The 14,659-nt window shown below is 35.4% G+C and overlaps 1 protein-coding gene across 1 annotated transcript in view; it reads right to left on the bottom strand.

The window, feature by feature from the left end:
• Positions 1-1,324: 1,324 nt before the first annotated feature.
• The window catches only part of LOC113227109 (disks large 1 tumor suppressor protein), a 36,763-nt gene continuing 23,428 nt past the window's right edge, over positions 1,325-14,659 (bottom strand). The window contains exons 10-19 of the mRNA XM_026459985.1: positions 13,838-13,979; positions 13,073-13,338; positions 11,183-11,316; positions 10,776-10,895; positions 9,330-9,453; positions 7,397-7,505; positions 6,202-6,243; positions 4,613-4,681; positions 2,804-2,953; positions 1,325-1,635 (exon numbers count right to left, since the gene is read on the bottom strand). Of these exons, the coding sequence (XP_026315770.1) occupies positions 1,325-1,635; positions 2,804-2,953; positions 4,613-4,681; positions 6,202-6,243; positions 7,397-7,505; positions 9,330-9,453; positions 10,776-10,895; positions 11,183-11,316; positions 13,073-13,338; positions 13,838-13,979 (1,467 nt within the window). The remainder of the gene's footprint in view (positions 1,636-2,803; positions 2,954-4,612; positions 4,682-6,201; positions 6,244-7,396; positions 7,506-9,329; positions 9,454-10,775; positions 10,896-11,182; positions 11,317-13,072; positions 13,339-13,837; positions 13,980-14,659) is intronic.

Raw genomic sequence — 14,659 nt, 5'->3', positions numbered from 1 at the left:
GTGCCTAATATTCTAACATTTTTAAATGAAAAATTTAATAATGGCGCGTCATATGGCACCATAAATTCGACAAGGTCCGCCTTATCACTTATAATAGGACAACAAGTAGGAAATGATGAAAGAATCAAAAGATTTATTAAAGGAGTCTTCCGATCAAAAGCTCCTAGACCAAAATACAATTTTACCTGGGATCCTGGTTTAGTTTTAAACCATGTAGCCTTATGGTATCCACATGTGGATATAAGCTTGGAAAAACTAACTAAAAAGTTAGTCACTATATTAACATTGACGACGGGACATAGGGTTCAAACCCTGTCTTTAATTAAACTAAATAATATTAAGGTGATTCATCAAGGAATTCAGATACATATTCCGGATATCATAAAGACTTCAAAACGAGGTGCCCTACAACCAATGTTATATCTAAAAACTTACAACAATAAAATAGAAATCTGCCCAGTTCATATCATAAGATCCTATATAAATAACACACAGTCCATAAGAAAAGAAATTCAAAATTTGATTATTACATATAAAAAGCCGCACAAAAATGCGTCTTGTCAAACTATAAGCCGTTGGATAAAGTCTACTATAGAAGAAGCTGGTATAGATATGACCTCTTTTACGGCCCACAGTACCCGACATGCATCAACTTCAGCGGCAAAGAGGTCTGGACTTAATATAGAAAACATAAGAAAAACTGCAGGCTGGTCTCAAAATTCGGAGACCTTCGCCAGATTCTATAACCGCCCTGTAATAAATGATCCGTCGTCCTTCAGTACTGTTGTGTGTCAGACAATTGAGAACTATATATAAAATATGGTTCTTAATTGTCTTGCACACAAATTATTTAAAATTATTTAAAATGTGTAAGTGAATGTTTAAACCATAAAATAATTTAAAATAAAAATAAAGAATGTAAATCTTTATGACTATGTAACATAGACTATTCATTCACAACCCTAGCTTCAAACAGCTACATCGTTAAACCGTCTCGGACAAGGAGAGGGCATAATTGTATGATTAAACGAACTTACCTTAAGTGAAGTTCTATCATAATTATGCGAAGCTCCTTGTCCGAGACGGCATACCCATCCCTCCCAGAAATTTATCATCATTTCCTTTTTGAATTTTCCCTTGATAGGGCTGTTCATGATAATACTTTAAACGTAATGACATTAGAGTTGCCATATCTAAATAAATATACGGCCTAGAAGTTTTTTGTTTTAGATCTTTAAAAATTGTGACGGCGCTTGTACAATCAACGTATACTACATCGTTAAACCGTCTCGGACAAGGAGCTTCGCATAATTATGATAGAACTTCACTTAAGGTAAGTTCGTTTAATCATAAAATAGTGTATAATTTTGTAACCTACCAATATTAGTATTACGTGGTTTACTAACAAATTATATGAGTCAATGTTACTTGAAATATATGTATTATTATTACAAAAATGTACCTTCTCAGCGACCTCTCTAACGGAGGCGACTGAGGTGCCATAGAGGTTGTCGTTATACTGGCCGGCCTCTATGAATAGGTGGTTTTGAATATCGCGCTCCATCTGCTCGCGGCTTGCCACGAAGTGGTAGTCTCGACCATCCACTTCATAATCACGACGCGGTCTCGTCGTGTCTAACAACAAAAAACATGGTTAGTGGTAAGAGTTTCGAAAATTAAAATACATACATAGGAAACATATAGTAAATGAAGCTATTACGCAAAGGAGCTATTTTTTCGGATATAAATAGCTTATATTTTATTTTTTCAAAAAAACCAACGTTCGGGCCTTAACATTCCATAAACTTGGTGTCCGTTACACTACTCCATCATGTGCAAATACTATTATGAGTGACAACACAGTAAAACACACAATAACATTTAATTGTAATCAATCTACATCGATAACATTTATTTCTATCTAGAAAGCCCTTGCGTTCTTATAAAATTTAGAATCTGATAGCCTTATAGCCAACGCTTGATAAAAAAATAGTCAAAATAGCGTCGTAGTTTCGCGAGCGAAACGGTGGATTACCACTATTTTTCATTAAACTTGATAGTTAAGAAAGTAAATCCAATCATAAAACCAATAATATAAATTAAGCAAGTTCCTACATTGTGGAAAAAATATTTTTATAGAAGAAAGTATTGTATGTGTCATTTGGTTAATATTTCTTTCAGAAGTTTAGTATAAAAATATTATTTGGAAGTAAAGATGTTTTCTTTAATAATATGTAATAAATAAACTCTTGTTTGTTTGCTAAATATGATTAATTTTGCCGGACTATTTTATGTTTATTCTTCAGTAACTTATTTTAAAGCAACTTAGTATTACAGTTAGCCACAGTCGCTGCTATTTAATTTGTTTTTCGAAACCGTTATCATTTTCCAACAAAAATTACATAATTAGTTATAAATTGAGCTTGTCATTGTGTAAGGAGATTACAAAATTGTATTGCAGTTAGTGAATATGCATATGTATGACTAAACTGAATTAAAATAATTCAATTTGCATATCTGTAAATATAAGTGTTGGACAAATGTTTGCAAATGTATTTGAGAATCGAATTTGGCCACGAGCTCATGACCTATTCATATTTTTGTGCGACATTGTTGTTCGCTGCTTTGCTGTGTTGCTGATGTGTCGTTGGTAAACAAAGACTTTTTATTGACATGTATCTCACCATCTCTTTCGGGGTCTGCCTATGCGACTACGGCATTCAATAAATGTACGTACTCAATTGACGTATTATGCTTATATTCTTGTGTTAACAAGAATGTAAAGTATGGAAAAGAATATTACGTGGTACACAGCTGCCAAATTTATCAGGGAACTCGGAGATAAGGTCATCATTTATCCTGTCCTTGAGCGGTCCGAGAATGATCACAGGCCGCGTGTAGCTGATCGTCAGTTGCTGCACAGTCTCGTACGACAACACGTTCTCGTCTTGACCTGCGAAACCATAACACATATACCACCATTTACTGTTAAGTGGTAGGACTAAATTATGGAAACTAGTGAAACCATTGTTCTCAACTAAATCGGAAGCGTTCTTTTGATTAGTTTATGGTGACTAATAAATATTAAGAACTGTTTTGGAACCTGTTACAATTTTTCTAATTGAAAATGTTTTTGTCTGATTTTCACAAGTGAGAAGTCTCATTGTCAGTAATTTGTTGTGCGATGCGTGCTCGATTCTACTGAGCGTGCAATGCCTTGTGGTTATAATATTTTAAGTATATTTAAGTTGTCGTCTTTGCAATGCAATCCGCGTCACGTGTCCTGTATTCAATACTACGATAAGCTCCTATTATTTCTACCGAACAAATGCAACTAGCTATAATAATATATTCGTTTATGCTACGTCTACACCTAGTTAACTGTTGATATATATTATTACGTCATCAGTAGCAAGCACTTTGTTGTGTTAACTTTACAATGTATGATTTTTTTGTAATAAAGTAATAAATAAGAAAAGTAGGTGGATAGAGTAGCCCAAGATCAAGATAGATAGCAAACTGAAGGCGGTCTACACTCTTGCGGTTAAAACTTGCTAAAGAAGAAAAGAAAAAAATATGTGCAACAAGTGCATAAACGTCAATTTCGGATGCTATTTATTTATTTCGATGTTTTTTTAGATCTAATGGCAAATATCTTTAAAATATTTTCAACAACACAAAGAGTCACACTTTTCTGTATATGATAAATGGGTTCTTCAACAGTACTTGAACGAAACCATTGAATGTGTCTTTGGCAGTACAAGTGCTTGTAACAGAACTTAAAGTGACATTCATGCTTTGTACAATTAACTCTAAGAAACATGAATAAAACGTATGTCAGCCAGATATAAATAATGTGGGAACAACACAGCATTAATACACGTCTATTTAACTCTGACTGTTTCTAAGCTGCCGTAAAACAAAAATGCAAAAAAGCAATTGTAGTAATCATTTTGTAGTACAAAATACAAAATGTTGGCGACTGCTAAGGCTATCAAAATAATTACAGCGGCCCTACGTCTCCGAAGCGAGAAAATCTAACTCTAATAAAACTCAACCAGCACAGCGTAATTCTGGAAACGTAAAACAAGCCCGAATGTGATATGTCGTGAGATTGGACGTGTCGTCTGAGCATGCTCTTGACTGACGCGAGGCGGTGGCTGTGTCTAAAGGCAAAGCGCGTGGCATGCGCGGCGCACGGCGTGGCAGTGCGGCTGCAAGCTGCGCGAGCGGCGTGGCTGAGGCGGCTCTCGTGTCCTCGTGTGCTTCCAGTGGCCCCACACTCCCTCCGACCAAAGCCTCGTCGGTGGCAATGCTAACTGTTTTGCGACTCGCCGGCGCTGCTCGTTCGAGCGCGAACGCGGCGGCACAACAACAATTTTGAAAATGATCCAAACGGTTTCGTGATGGTATTTCGAGTGCGGAGAGGCTATTAGAGTCGTCGCGTTGTATGAATAAAAACAACTGAACGTAAAGAAAGAATGACAACATAATAAAATTTGAGTGTTATTGAAATGAAAACTACGTCTCTAATTGATGATCATAACCAGAATGCGGGAGGTAAGGTATCGGCTACGGCACTCGCAAGCTACGCCTCACTCCCAAAACTTACTCTCGTCCTCGAGATATATGAGCGTTATCTCCTCCATCATGGGAAGTTCCACTCGGTACAAGATTTCCCCTACACGTAGAAAAATTAACGTTACATACATTTAAAATTATATTCCGTAGCAGACGCGGCCCGTGGCGGACACGGGGCTGGATGGGAACCTCTGATAGAAGCCACCAATGTTAGAGATAGCATGGAGAAGTCATCACATTCTGATAGTAACGATTATCACTTCGGTGGCCGAGTCGTTATTACGTAGCAGGTGTCTACAAGATCATGAGTGGCGCTTGGGAACATAAAGAGCAAATAAAATGACGCAACATTAATCGATGGATGTTAACATATAGGCTGGCTCCGGTTAGGCAACTAGAAGCACTGGACGGCCGGACGTGTATTAAACCAATCCGTGTGCTCGCTGCGACCCGTTCTTAGTTCAACATAAACTACATGTGGAACATCAATTCGGACTCTCTAAGCTCCAGTCCACATAACTGTGATTTACCATACATGCTCCATAAAATAAGCTATTCACTATTCCGAAGGAAAAGCTCTATACTTAAGAGCAATAAATTTAAAATAAAGGTTTGTGTCACAAAACGGTGATAAATGACGTATTTAAACAAAACTTCGTTTACTTAGAAGTTGGTACCAATCACAGTTACGTGTGAAGAGAGCTAGTAGTAATAAAACTATCTAACACAGAGGTAGTACATAGCTGGTCACCGGGTCGCTTACACATAATACGTATTTGACAAGCGACAGCACGAGTACAATTGACAGTCGCCAGTACAACGCTACCCTATTTAATAATAAATAACCATAAGCCACCATGCTTCTCCATATACACTACAAGCATATTACTCACACATATCCGGTACAAATCAGAACTTTGTTATTACAGATTAAGAAATACAAGTCACCATATAATTTTATATGAACCCAGTAAGTGAGATATATTTGAAATAACAGCACTAAAAAAACGTTATAGAAAAATGCATCTCCATATTTCATATATTGAATATGTATATATATTTCATATTCAATGTTGTAAATTATAATATGAATTTTGTAAATTTAATATTAAAAATCATTTACCCTATGTCTGAAAAATATTTCTGAATAAGCGTTAAACAACTTCGTAAGTTTACAGTGAGAACATTGTCTTGTGGTTAGATTAAGCAAGTAGCTTTAATGTAAAATCGACCTAATAGTTTAATACTGTGGTTATTAGCAGCCGCATGAAAGAAAAACTGCGTATAGGGCGCTCGAAGGTATTTTGGCCTTTTATTACTCAACTATAGAGTTCCGAAATTACGACTTTTGCGAACAAGGTAAATCCACTCTTATCCTTTTCACAGGTAAGTTTCGTTTTGAATAATGAATGACATGGTGGCATCAGTTTTGACTTACGACATCAACAATACGTACGTTATTTTATAATTGTTTTAAATTCCACATAATTGTTGAGGATTCAAATAACTTGTTGCATTCAATGAGTAGTGAGAGGCCAAATTTCCGAGCCATATGTCCTACGTATAATAACAGCGAGATAGCAATTGTAAAGTAAGGAGATAAGTGGACAGTGCACTTACCGTCCGCATTAGTGTCCTCCTGAGTGTAACAAAGCATGAAAGCTGGAACAAAATGGAGAGATTAGCTTTGTGCTTATTGGGATATATACGGTGGACTAAACCTAAATATATATTACAATGAGTACATACGTGAGTACGTGTCTGGTATTGATGAAGCGGGGATTACTTTAGCTGGGTTATATTACAGTCATTAAAAATAGACAACTAAAAAAGTCGGCCATGATATAGTAATATTAATATAAATTATTAAGTTTGACTCATTGAAGATGAAGTAAAATAACAGTTCACTGTGCAAAAGTGTTGCCCGCTTGAAAGCAGCTAGTGATTGCAGTCGATAAATATTCTATCGACTATCAACGGAATGTTGGTTACGCTAATGCATTAAATAGTTGAATTTGCTTCATTTCAATCATCATCGGACTAATATTCGACCAACTGCAAGGCACCGGTCTATTTAAATTGCCAATTTTGTAAGTTTATACATACATATTTATATATTTAGCACAATGTCGATTAAAAATACAAAGAGGAGACATATTTTAAAGTTTTAATTTTAGTAATATAGAAAATCAAATTAACCTGTCCTTATTAAAATGTATGTGAATGAAAATTGATTTCGATACTAGTAGACTAACGTCGAAATAGGAATAGTCAATAACGCAATTAGTAATCATTAGAACGTCGTAACATTCATAATTTAGACATTTTTGGCAAAGTTGTATCTTCTTTTACAATCTATCGATCTGTCGACTACTACATGACTAGCTATTTAAAATTTTATGAAAACTGGTAACCCTGCAAATGTCATTTTACTCCGTCTTCAAAAAAGACCGACTATACATAATAATCATATTTATTTTTTAGGATAATATCTTTGTTTAAGAAGACTAATTATCGGTGTAAAGTTAACATGAAAGTCTCAAGATGATTAGCGACTTTTTTGTTGAGTGCATACACTACATAGGCTGCAGAATTTCATATAGCCCCTAGAAAATAATCATCAATCGTTTCAAGGAATCATGAATATGAGTAATTCACACAAAAGCACTTTAGGTAATAATAAATTTGTTCCAAAGTGCTGAGAAAACTTGCTTGATATTCGTTAGGGGTAGATGAAAGTGCAGCCACCTACAATACCAGATAAAGGATACTCTTTTGCAGTTTATTTTGCATAGCTTTATCTTTGGTTACTCACGTTCGTGGTCCGAACCGTCTTCGGACTTGCCGTCTTCTCGGCTCTTCATGAAGGGGAACTTTCTGCTAAACGACAGTGTTTTCTTTTTCCTTTCTAATGTCGATTGGCTCTGAAATAATTATACAATTAATACAACTATCTATAAGAGAGTGTTCCATACCTCTAAACACAACAGCAGGTATTATTCCGTAACGTTTTTCCAGGATTTTGTACGTTTGGTATTCTGCTTAAAAGTTAAAGTAGTGGCTTGTCAATGGCAAGCCAACGAGATACTATTCAACTGCCATTAAATTTTTTTCATATTCTGCTTTTCAATGACGAGTCGAAGGCACGTCGATGGCGCAGTCTAGGTAACCTGTCACAAACTTGAATTTTTTTTCCCGAAATAACGTTTGCTCGAATTTTTATTACACCGAAAACCGATTATAACGAAACCGTTGTTCTTTCAGGATATGTTGTATGTTTGTCGCAAAGACACGATTAGGTTCGGTTAGATTAGGTTAAGATAAGTTTAAAAGGAAAAATAATTTTGGAGCAAAAATTATTTCTGGAAAATGTCATTTCGGACTATTGATAGGTAGCCCGTAGTCTACTAACATTATATATGTTTAATTTGAAAACTAAATTGTTGATTAAACGAGATAAAAATTAAGATATGTATAGTAGTAATTCAGCTCTCCGATTGACTGGTAGATAATGTCTAGTTTGTACCATTTTGTGTGCAATAACGGTTAAATAAAAAATAATAATAATTTCCACGGTAGTTTTAGTAAGGCAACATCGATCGTTAGTGACTGAATGAATGAATGCCATCACTGCCATTCCACTGACACTCTATTGAGACACAACTGCAATTGCAACTATTTTAGCAGAATAACAAATATAATTGCAATATAATGTCAGTGGAGTTTCAATGGAATTACAATCACTAGAGGTTTCAAGAAAATTAGAATTGGGGTCCAGGTTAAAGGTAATCGTGTAGGTAACCGACACGTTAAAAAAACACACTAAAAATAAAAGGAGTTTGCAATACGATGTATACACTTTCATTATTCAAATATTCACAAATGATAGATGTAGATGGTTAAAAAAATATATAACAGGTCTCCAATTCTTTAGAGAGTCGGCTCACAAATTAGGACTTTGTATATACGAGGGTTGGCTGAAATGTAATTATTATTTTTATTTTATTTTTATTAAGGCTTTGGCAAAGCCATCAGCCTAAACATGAAGTTTAAATATGTTTCCGGAAATATGGCCGCCACAAAGAGGATAGGCAATTTGAGGCGGCGTGCTTGGATTGACTCGGGATTCCTTAAAACGGGCCGATACGGGTATTTTAATTCGAGATTCATATAATTTCGCGTTTTAATCTTCGATTAAGGCACAATAGCACTATCCTATTCCACTTTAAACTAGATTTCACAAAATAATTGAAAGTCAAAATAAAAACGACACTTTTCCCTCCAAAAGGTCCAGAGCGAATCCCTGAAATGTAATCTCTTTTGATTATTTATAATTCAAAAATAATACTGGCCACTGTCGTTACTCATTTATTCTTTTTTCAAAATTAATGACACTCTTTTGTATACTAAATTTCGTTTAGCATGGACAAAAAGGCGGAAGAAAAAAGCAAAATGTTTAAAAATGAGCAACTTATTTTTTAAGAGATTTTTTTCTAACGTTTAGTGTCCCTTTGTACAAACAATAATTTTTATATTATAATTTATGTTATATTAAGTGTATTTAATACCTGTGTACATTTCATATATAAAAGTAGTTGTTTATTATTTCATACTTAGGTAGATTACTTTTCAGCCGCCCCCGGTAGGTATAGATCATACGATAAAAAATATACCTAATACACTATTTTCATAGTATGAAGGTTTCTAAAGACGGTGTTAAAGCAATATAAAGGTGCGTTTGAACTCACAGTACTCACGGGGGTGCCCTGTCCTTGGAACTTGACTTGGCGGTCACGCGCACGTTGCTTGCGTTCCCAGCGCTTCTTTGAGGGGATAATGCCTATTGCGTCTGCGTCCGGAGTGTCTATCCGTCTGAACATGAACATTATAAATAAAATCTAATTGTAAAGAGTCCAACATAAATGTTCGACAGAAAAAAAAATGTTTCTACACATGTTCCATTTATTGTATACAATTCGTACGCTTAGTATAATAAAACCACATGTGATCATAGGTCAGAAATGCTTTTATCACATGAAAATCATAAAAATAATACGAACTACATGAAACTTTCCTATTTATAACTTTCCCATTAAGCATAAAAAAGTTATGGCAAATTTCATTAGTAGACTCTTGAAACATTTCCTAAAAAGTCCTCAATAAAAAATTGTCTTTGCTAAATGTTTGGTTACAATTAATTTAAATATTGTACGACCTTTTTAATTACAAACTGTATATATTTGTAAAATAATATATGATCGTTTTTTAACTTTTCTTCATCATTTCTTTGAAATGAACGCATGGTGTACTTCCAGCCGTTGTGTACTTCAAGCTATTAAATGTTTGTGACGACTGATGACATAAAAAAATAATTCTTCTTAGTTGAATTTGATCTAAGAATGTTTTTAATCGATGTGACGATTTCAAGTGTACTTTGATTATCTATGAAATATAGATATTTTGATTTGACCGAAACGAGAATGTGACAGACAGTCTGACATTAGGTAACTTCTGTTTTTGCCATAATGCGAGAAAAGATTATTGTTTTCTTTATCTAGTATTATATATATGGATTAGTGAAAAATTGTATTTGCACCTCACTAGCTCGGAAAGACTTTCTTTCTCTTTAGACATCAGCAAGCAAAAGCGTTTTTTCCATGCTAGCGTGGAAAAGGTTTTTTAAAATTCGAGCTTGACAATGGACTGTGGTGCACCACTTTTTCTTTCGATGAAAAAAAAACATAATGACATGTGCAACTACGCTATTTGTCCATTTGTCGCACACTATTTGTGTAATATAAATCCGTTGGTATATTTTATTTTTATTATTGTTGACATTAAATTGATAACGAGAACTAAATTTGTTTATTAAACCTGTCTTGTTATTATTCAACCCTTTTTCTTTTGTCTGCCATTTTCCTCGCTATAGTGAGGTGAAAAGTTGTATGTTTCGCTCGGCAGCAAAGTTGTTTTGCGTTTCGTGCCTTGAAATCCTAGCTATGCTCAGGATTATTTTTGAATCTTAGATTCCTTCGGTTGCTCAAGTTTCAATACAAGCACTCGCGTCAAACAACAACTTTGCAGCATTGCAAAACAAATAACTATTGTATGTCTTGTTACTACATAGAAAATTTTGTATGCCGAATATAATACTACAATTTTTTCCTCTCGACTAATACTAAAATCAATATTACCTAGCTTGCCACCACTCGTCATCGGAGGCGTTGGTGACGTGTAGAATGTCTCCGTATCTGAACGGGAGACCTCTCGAAGGAAGGCCGTCATCTTTCACTGGGTCATAGTCGAATAGTGCTCTGGATAACAAATAGACGATATTTTGAAATTCAACTACGTATTATATAAATTAAACTTCCAAAATAGCTTATTATTCTGCTTGTAAAAGACGCCACGTTAAAAAAATATCACTGCAATAGAATCCTTTGACTTAATAGTAACGATTGGAGATATTTCATATTTACTTCAGTATCTCTTTTTACATAAAATATATATTGTGTTTGGTATAAAGATATTAAATAATTTCAACCAACGATATGTTAATTGATTTTTAATAAAATTGAGAAAATAAGTTGAACCCACTCACCTGACATACAAGGAGCGTTTCTGCGATGTCCTTAGAAGCGTGTGGTGCTGTTTTAGCTCGTTAATACGAGCCTCAAACTTATTGTACTCTTGTGGCCTGTACACTACTGTCAGCTTCACGTTCTGCCCCGTGCCCTGTAATGGTGCGAGATGGTTTTATAGAGAACGATGGTAGCTCTGTTGGCGACCGGTTGCATCTCAATTAAGAGGTTGACTTTACATTTGTAAATGTTGAATTAAACTCAAGATTTTCCAGAGGGCGATGAAACGCAGCATTCTGGGCTTTAAACGTTTTGACCGAGTACGTAATACAATGCTGCTTTCGATAACCGGCATTGCTGATGCTCCTCCCAAAACAGCCAGGTTCAAATGAGATTGGGCGGGCTACGTTAGCCGGATGCAACCTGAGAAGTGGGTGAACGTCGTCCTTATTAGGTGCCCGAGGACGGAAAGAGACGGCGTGGACAGCCGAGATGGCATTCGGGACGATCTTGGTGGGTTTGAGAGTGAGTGGTGGGAGATCGCCAAAGACAGGGAGCAATGGAGGATTTTGAGGGAGATCTTTACCCGGCAGTGGGACATAGGTTAATATATAAAAAAAGTAGTAGTATCTCTCGTTAAATCAAGGAAAACACAGCAAAGAGACCCGCACGTCAAATAAGCTTCACAACCCCTGGCTAACATGCGAAGTTCCCAAACCGGCTGAGGACGAATATTGGTAATATTCAAAAGTGGTAGAGCAGGTTGTGAGTAACTAAAAATATTTCACGAGTTCATCTCATCTGTGTCCTAGTGCCCTCTTACTACAATCTCGAGACATTAATTTGGCATGCTCTATTTGGGTCTGAACAAAGCATCTATTTGGTAAAGTATTTCTTTTAAATGCTATAAATATTATAAGCCAAAAATGAATATTTGGATATAATAGAGCAAAAAAATAACAAGAATTACAAATAATAGCATAATGTAAAATCATTTTGCACAAGACTCAACAATGTACTTTTGTTTTTGCACTAGTGTCAACCTATTGTTATACAATATAGATTTTGTAAGGCGGTCTGACCTCGATTGCCGATCGGAAATTAAAATTTATTGGTTAAGAAACTCATTCAACCGATGACGAGCTTTATCGATAGTTTCACATTTTACATAATATATTTACTTTTGTTGTAGTAAAAGTATAATAGATGCTTGGCGTTGTATTACAAGTGTAGATTTTGAAATTACTATTCAATTGAAATATGTTTTGTAAAGTTTCTTGATCTACTGCAACCAAAACATTCTTTTTTTTAATAAATGTAATGGTTCTTTAGTAAATGATAAAATTACGAATTATTATTTTTTTAAGACATGGTTTAATCAACATCTTCATCAGCCTATCACCATTATTAGAGATAGGGTCTCCCCTCAACACATATTTATTAAAGTCTGATTTAATTTTTTACAAATATTATTGTTTTTTTTGCAAAATGATCATTCCGAATATTATAATTCTTCACGAAATCATACATAACAGTTGGGATAGTATATACCATTCTTAAGTATGACATACCGAAAAAAAATAAAAAAATCTTAGACAACAAAACAAACCGCATAACTTACATTTATACGAATTGTTTACTTAACGCTCATACTTTCCTGCCCTAAACCTTATTTCTCTCTATTTCCACCTTTCTAAACCTGTTTCCAAATTTCCTTTTTATAGGAAATTGAACTATGTTTTCGGATCTAAGTAAAGGGTTGGAAACGTTGGTTTTGTATGAAAAAACAAATGACGCGATTTAAACTCGAACACTAGTTTCATTACTCATGCATTTTCTCACTTTATTATTGGCGAAATCATCGATTACTTCGATGGAGCAATAATATTTAAAGGAAGAAGAAGATTTACCTTGAGAGCTTTAGCAGCCTGTTCATGCGTGGCGTGCGTTATATCGATGTCATTAACTGCCAAGAGACGATCACCCCTCCTCAGCTGTCCTGACCGCTCTGCCGGTCCTCCCGCAAGAAGGAACGATACATAGATCCCGTGGCCATCTTCCCCACCGACTATATTAAAGCCCAAGCCTTGAGAACCTTTCTCCAGTTCGACGACGCGAGGTTCTTCATTACTATCAGTTACGTCTTCACGTCTGAGCGAGTTCGCTGCGCTGGATGCTGTCGACAAGTTACATTCAGCTAAGGACAGGCGCGCGTTACGCGGCCGCTCGGTTCGTTCAATAAATGTATTAATTAAAAATACCATACCAAAAGTTTGTTAATTGTGTATAAAGTGTACTTACATCTAGGTTTACCTAGACAGAAACAAAAAACTTTAAAGAAAATCTCAACCAATAAAAAACCAAAAGCTTTCCAAAATCTTTGCATTCAGATTATATAGATAACCAGAGATGTACACATTTTCTGATGTTACATCATAAACAGAAGTTTTTAATTAACATTTAAATTTATACTTAAAATTGCGGCTTTTAAAAATAGCTGAAAGCACTTCAAATATAATAAAATAATATAAAATACAATGAGTTGGTACATAAAGGGGCTTCTACACTTTTGTAAATTGTCGTCTTCATAAGTCCACAATTAATAAAAATCATATAACTGTATTTTTTTAAGTAGTTAAGTAATCTTATTTTAGTTATAGGGTTAGAATACTTACGAGTATTGGCTCTAGAAGTTCTCGGCGAGGGTTGTCCATGCCGCGGGCCTGGAATGAGCACGAGCTGAACCCGTTCGCCAGTAGCTTTCAGAGCACTGACAGCGTCTTCATGCGTCACATTGTCCAGATTCACATCGCCACGCTGTCCGCAAAGGTTTAGTATTAAAAATTGTATATCTTTCAACATTTTCACTAATACACTCGCTCTCCGTGCTCCTTAATGAATGCCATTCTTTGTCTAGCGATCCGTGCGCGCAAACTGGCATTGCCAAAGAAATACCGCCCTAGGCGCACGTAAGGCTTAAGGAAACAGCTATCTACATGTTGTGATGATTCAACTACATAGCAATGTCGTTACGAGCATCGGAAAACGAAAACAATGCAGCGCCATATTGCTCAAAGCGTCGCCCTGTTTAACTGTTTCACGGAAGTAATTGAAATTGATTTTGCGGCATTGTACTTGTGCCTTTGTATAAATATTTGAATGCAGTTTTGTGACTCAGACTACCAGTTTGTTTATCTAAAAGCAATAATTGAAATGTAAAGGCTCGCCAACCGACATTTGTCAATATGAACTGAAAATACTTTTAACCAACTTCAAAAAAAGGACGAGGTTCTCAATTCGACTGTATGTTATTTTTGTATGTATGATACGCGATAACTAATTTGTGAACCGATTTTTATGATTCTTTTTTTGTTGGAAAGAGGGTACCTCAGAAGTGGTCCCATTTAAATTTGAAAAAAATATTCCATCTCTAAGGGTCGCAAATTAGGGGATGAATGACTTTTGAGGTCGGTTTTCGTGTTCGGGTTTCTGCACTG

Source organism: Hyposmocoma kahamanoa, unplaced genomic scaffold (genome assembly GCF_003589595.1).
Source record: "Hyposmocoma kahamanoa isolate Upper Pololo Valley unplaced genomic scaffold, ASM358959v1 202, whole genome shotgun sequence".
Lineage (NCBI taxonomy): Eukaryota > Metazoa > Arthropoda > Insecta > Lepidoptera > Cosmopterigidae > Hyposmocoma > Hyposmocoma kahamanoa.
This window is presented reverse-complemented; position numbering and strand designations above follow the sequence as displayed.